The 6,458-nt window shown below is 40.8% G+C and overlaps 1 protein-coding gene across 2 annotated transcripts; it reads right to left on the bottom strand.

Annotated features, from left to right (window-relative positions):
• Positions 1 to 5: 5 nt before the first annotated feature.
• RB195_006216 (uncharacterized protein) lies at positions 6 to 5,408 on the bottom strand (the record flags this gene model as incomplete). Of its 2 annotated transcripts, XM_064179169.1 has the most annotated exons (11): positions 6 to 64; positions 132 to 200; positions 566 to 602; positions 637 to 690; positions 802 to 860; positions 918 to 1,031; positions 2,790 to 2,914; positions 4,012 to 4,143; positions 4,222 to 4,371; positions 4,453 to 4,583; positions 5,325 to 5,408. In XM_064179169.1, the coding sequence occupies 11 exons, from the start codon at positions 5,406 to 5,408 to the stop codon at positions 6 to 8; spliced, it is 1,014 nt and encodes a 337-aa protein (XP_064036150.1). The 2 variants fall into 2 exon arrangements, with proteins under 2 accessions (XP_064036150.1, XP_013306590.2); XM_013451136.2 differs by lacking the exon at positions 6 to 64 and having other exon boundaries at positions 134 to 200; positions 566 to 690.
• Between the last annotated feature and the right edge of the window lie 1,050 nt (positions 5,409 to 6,458).

Below are 6,458 nucleotides of genomic sequence, written 5' to 3'. Positions count from 1 at the left end.
TCACATCACAGATCCAACACCATGAAAATAAAGTGCAAACATTCCTCTGGAGAAGTGTCCTGTTCTGAGAAGGAAATATTTTCTACTATCTCACAAAATCTCCAGTTTTGCACAGAGCATTTGAAACTGACTTTTAAGTCTCGATGTCTTCCACCATAAGTAATTTCCGAGAATCATCCTGAGGACTTCCCGGACGAGATCTAAACAGTCTTTGCAGGTTTGGAGAAGTTACTGATAGGTGACATTCGTTTTAGTATTCTGCGCAGAGGTATTGTACTTCTTATAGGGACGAAAAATTACTAAATTCGACTTTTGTCAAACTGTTATGCAACATGCGTATCGCCACGTATCCTAACAGTGCTCAGTACTGTAATAGTGCCGTTCTCTTTAATCATTTCATAAGCATGGTAGTCTTGATAGGTGAACAATCGAAAAAACTGCAACGAGCTATTGAGCTGCATCATCCACAAGAAACATAAAAATTAACAACGAAAAGTTTCAGGAATGTTTGCAAATTACCGCTTTTTTGCAGTGGATTTCAATAGTTTTATGGAGAAAAGCATACCTCTGACGCTTTCTAGACATGCCGTGAAGGGCCATTCCTGTTAGACAGAGTACTAAACCAGCCAAATTCACCGACGAAAGCCGGTCATTGTTCAACAAATGAGCTAATAAAAGAGTTGCAACTTCCTAAAGGCGATGTATTAGGAATCGTTGCAGAAGTTGAAAAAAAAAACAAATACATGTCAGTTCAGTCAACACTGATAAGTCAATAAAATCATTAGATTCTCATCTCTTTACCTTTATTATTCCAAAAATATTCAAAGTGATACCAGATGTGTTCACAAGGAGTAGATATTCTGTAAACAGAAGTAATGACGAGAAAAGGTTAATCTAAGACTTCGAAAAATAATTACCTGACATTTCCATGCAGAATGCGAGCAATCCTCCGCAAATTATCAATAACGTCACTTGAACAGGAGCATAATGTTCTTTGTAGAAGAGAACAGTGTCATAGGAGAGTTCTCCACCTGTAACCAAAGCTAATCAGCTCAAAGACAATGTGTCACGAAAATTACGATATTGTGATCTCTGCGGGCAAATATAGAGTTTGGGATGTACATTACGAGTATGAGTGTGGCCCGCTCAATTCGCCCTGATACTCCAGAAAACTGCGTTCCTTTCTAAGGGGTACTTTAGAACGCGTCACCTTTGCGTTTTACGGTTACTCAGCAAGAGCGGTCGAAAATCAATGAAGTCTCCTCAGCAGCCTATATTCACGTAAGGTGGTGCTTTCTAATATACCACGTAGGAAGTAAGGTGGTTCCCATGTCGTTCTACAGAACTGTTGAGCGGTACTCTCGTACTCGTAATCTACGCTGAACTCTCTATTCTACCACAAGGACTCGATACGTTGCTTTTAATGTATAGTATCGTACTTGATCGCCTTGACTCTCGTTGATCTTCGAACTGATCGAGCGGGCGCTAGTGATTCTTCCATTTGTCCCGATCGCATGCCACAGTCACCCAGTGGTTCCTCCTTTCGCATGGGACACAAAGAGCATCATAATTTTCTTTGAAGGACTTCGTGAAAAAGGCTGACCATCGGGTCGGCGGTCTTCCTGTAGTGTGCTTAATATCGCGGAGAAGCCACGCTCTGGTCCAACGGTTGTCGTTAATGCGCATCACGTATCCGGCCCACCTTATTTTACTTTCCTTGGCAAATGCGGCAACGTCTCTAATCTTCGATCGCTGACGTAGGACAGAACTTCGAATCCCATCCCTCACTTGCGTGAAACGGGATACTCCTAGCATCACTCTCTCAAATGCGCCTTCAATGACGCTCACCGCGTTTTCTTCCTCCTTGCGAAATGCCCAAGTTTCCGAAGCATAGGTGAAAGCAGGAAGTATGGTGGTGTGGAAGAGGTGAGCACGGAGCCGGGTGTTCCTGGTCTTCTTCACTACATCCATTCACTACATGCTCTTATACGCTTCCCAAGCCGCTCGTCTCCTCCTGCCCAGCTCGGGGGGTCAGGTCGTCCATCATATTCAATTCCGGACCCAGATAAACGTAGCTAGTGCATTCGAATATGTTCGTTCGGTGGGCGTGAGTGGGGCATCCGAGACCCATCCGCTGCGCATGAACATCGTCTTTTGCAGACTCAGCTGAAGACCGATGCATCCACATGTTTCGTCGAATTCAGCAGTCGGTCAGCATACGTTCCACTTGGCTGACGTTAGGTGTTATCAGTACGATGTCATCAGCAAAGCGCAAATGGTGTAGCTGCCGACCATCAACTTTCACTCCCATGTCGTTCCATTCCAACTTTCGCATTGCCTTCTCGAGGGTGGCTGTGAATATTTTTGGTGAAATTGTATCACCCTGTCGGACCCCCCTCTTCACGTCAATTATGATATTCTTGTAGAATCGCGAAATTCCGTTCGTGAAGTAACTGTACAACTCTCGAAGTACCTTTATGTACAGAGTAGGGACGCCTTGGTTGTCCAAAGCTTCCATGACCGCTTCCGTCTCAACTGAGTCGAAAGCCTTGTTCAAGTCGATGAAGATGAGACAGAGCGGCATCTTGTACTCTCGGGATACCTCGATGAGTTTCGAAACAGTGTGAATGTGGTCAATATAGTAGTACGTAGTACCGTACGTGTAGTACGATACTCATTATCGTACTACAAGACAAAATTCTATCGAGTCCGTGTGTTTGTCTGTTGTGCAATTTAAGCTAATGTAAGACCGCTTGAGCATCGAGGAACCAAAGAACAAAAAGGAGTACCTTCAAACATAACTATGAGAGGTACAATAGGAATCAACATCCACGGTTGTACATGTGCGACCATGTCTAAAGGATGACTTAGTGCCTGTTCTTCTCTTTGCATCACTAGCTGTGAGACTGTCCATCTGAAAATTTTGGATAAATGAGGTGGAGTCCGAGGCCGGTAACTTTCCGCAAAATACAATTTTTCTACTTTCCGGAAACAGCAACGCTTTTTCCTGCAAACAATAGTTGAATTTTGGGGTTACGAAACTGGAATGCGCTAGCAAACGAAAAAAAAAGATTCTATGATAGATGCCAACGGTGATAGGACAGGTGATAAATTTAAAAAAAAGTACATGACTTGCGTATCGGAAATCGTCAGTTAGTAAAAGAGGACTTCGAGAGAAGGAGAGTATAAATGCAGCAGAGGCAAGCAGGTTGAATTTTATGCCAGAAAAAAGAGGTCATGTATCCACGGGAACACCGAACGAACTTTAACCTGAACACAATTAGCTGTGGTTAAATCCACGTAAGCTTAGGCAGAAATTTTGGGGCTAGATTCCGCTTATCCGTAATCCTGGCGATGGTAAGGGATTAAAAGAACGCAATTAGACGTATTAACAGTCTCACCCACAAGAAAGACATTCCTCCTAAACCATAAAAATCATAATTGACCAAATTATTAACTTTTAAAATCTTGCACAGCATTGAGTACGCTGTTAGATTTTCAGAAAAGAAATAATATTTGACAGGTACATCCTTCGAACCTTTTGCCATTGTGTTCCATAAATGTTTCCCAAATTTTATCGGCTACAAATATTCGGAGGCAAAAAAGTTCTGCAAACTACTCGGATTGTTGGAACACACGTCTTCAACCTTAACAGTAAAGAAAATCAGTGCTAAACTGCTGCGATTGAAGACGACTTCTCGCATAGATGGGCAAACATTTTTCTCACGTATTTGTATATCTGGACATCACGAGCTGAAAACTTTTCAAACTACGAAAAAGTTATGAACTTGAGTGGAGTTCCATACCTTTTTCGATTAAGTTTCAATTCCCGTAAGAAAAGCAAACCTATCAAAGTATTGAATAATGTTTTCACTTTCTCTTAAATAACATAACATGAATGATGCTGATGATGATGACGAAGAGATTATCAAAAAAGTAGGAATAAACAAATCAGGTAAGATGTAGTCAAGAAGAAAAGTGCTTCGAATAAAAACAAATGTTCATTATTACCGAACTCCAGTGCAAGATGCAGCGAGCTCTACTAAAAGTAGCCCTGTGAGGTCCAGCTGAGATGAATGCCATGTGAACAGGAATAGTCCAGTAGCAATGAGGCCAGTTTCTAAGCCTAGTGCTGGACGCCATCTGGGAAAAACAAGTGTAGAGTGAACGAGGAGCGACAAGCTCAAAGCTCAAAACTACAAAGAAATAAGAGACAAATACCGTTCCAGTCTCAACAACAACGAAAATGCAACAATGAACAGGATGGAACTGCTTTTAGCCATCGTGTATAGACTGACTGTGACATATTCAAGTGCCCAGTTTGACAGTCCAATGTCTAACGAGGCACATATTCCAATAGGTGCAAGCCATCTAAAAGTGAGTTTGTTTTCTTCACTTATAAGTTGTTTCACTACAACAAATAACTGAAAGAAAGGAAAAATTGTCACCTACCTCAGCTGCTCCTTTAGATGAAGACGCATTCGCTTTTTGTAGAAGAATTCGTAAACAGCACGAATAGAAACAGCAGCAAGCCATTTCACTATGTAGTGCCAACACACAACGAACAGCGGCAATTTATAGTTCTGTAATAAGACAATGGACGAATGAAACAAAAAAGTCAAGAAAAGGTAGGTTCAGAAGTTGGGCCCATTCAAAAATAGACAAAATCGATTTCGAAACAAAATATTAAATTTATGCCAAACAATTTCTGTGTTGACAATATGGGAATAGTACTGATGAGAATTTCCGCTGATATTCAAAGAATTTACGCTCGGAGAAGAAAGAGTCATATATTTGCTAATTTACGATAATGACTTTAAGAGTAGTGTTCATCAAACACAAAATATTAGATTTATGCCAAACAATTTCTGTGTAGAAGAATTCGTAAACAAGATTATTATATTATTGCATTTGTTCAATAGTGCCCTCCAACTATAATTTACATGACAAATACATGAGACTGGTTGGAAGACGTATGAAGAGAAAAGAAATGTCCAAACAACCAAAGTTTTTCTCAGAAGTTATACTTAAGGTAACCTTAATCTCAAGAAAAAAAATGCTCGGAAAGCACATTACAGCAAGACGGACGATTGAATGTAAAATAAACGAAATCGTATCTTTTTAAGGTAAAGACGAAACCTTTCTTTCTACACATCATCAAAGAAATTCCAAAATAAAGCGCATGAAAATAGGTTACTATATAACGCAATATATAGCAGAGCCCGTACTTTGAGGAAATGACGGAGCGCATTCCAAAAATACTTTTGATATAAGAATGTCGTTTCACTAATGATAGAGTAACGCTTAAATCGCAGAAAACTGACCTTTATGAACCATTTCTGGTAAAACGTAAGTCCGATTGATAGAGGGTAGTACAATAGCGCTATGAGCGCTATTTTCAATACCATGGCAATAGTAAGTGCAATAGTCAGTTACTGAAGTCTGTCCATATTTTATTTCGGTTAGAACACACCCAGAACACAGGACCTGCGAACAATCAACTCTAATCGATAACGACCAAGAAATGATAAAACAAACGCCACATTACGGCTGGAAAAAACAGCAACAAACAAAATGTTCGTGCACATAGACGTAACGAATGTAATTCAAACACGTTCGTATGTATGTACAGCTATGAAACGAATTCAGAAAATCGATTAGGAGAACGAAACTATCGCGGACAGATCCGCAGCAGAGATTCTGTCCCTGTGCCTGCATGATAAGCCTCACAGCACGTCTGGCACAGCACCGAGGTGAATAGTCCGTTGGCGGACGTAATTGCAGACGTGAATGAGTTTCTGGCCTTTGCTCAAGAATACGCCGTCGCTGATTTCCATGAGAAATGCGCCGCTCTGAGAAGCCGTGACACACGAAATTGTATGATGATCATCAAACGCTTGAAGTAGTCTATACAAAATCTCTCTAAGTGGTGGAAGTCAAGCCACGGGCGGAGTTTGTTACATCTGGATAGCAAGACATAAGGACGCAAACTCTCTAGTTTTGTAACCTTCGATTTTAGGGTCTTCTAGGAGGAGCTAAACGTTGCATCACTCTCATAGACAGCATCTGTACTCTTTGGTCCAAATTACATTCCTGGTTCTAGTCCGAAAAATGAAGCAAGTACATACTCAATCATATTAATTTAAAAGCGTAAGTTAAAAAAAAGACTCACTGCATGCGCTCGCTATAGAACTTTTAATATGATTCGATTATAATGGTGAATCCCGAGAAAACGAAGGGCACTGCGGTGTACTTGCAACTGCGAGAGATTTTGTGGCGTAACGTACAGCGTACCAAAATCCATCTTTTACTATACCTTTCTAGGCAGGACTGGATTTGGTGGATCTGTGAAGCTTACTGCAAAAAAAATCTTTTCACTCTGCGACTTTTGCGTATGATTAGTTACAGTTTCCATGATTTGGCAATATGAAGGAAGTAGGGAAATGGTGGTCAGCATT

The sequence above is a fragment of the Necator americanus genome, chromosome I (genome assembly GCF_031761385.1).
Source record: "Necator americanus strain Aroian chromosome I, whole genome shotgun sequence".
Classification (NCBI taxonomy): Eukaryota; Metazoa; Nematoda; class Chromadorea; order Rhabditida; family Ancylostomatidae; genus Necator; species Necator americanus.
This window is presented reverse-complemented; position numbering and strand designations above follow the sequence as displayed.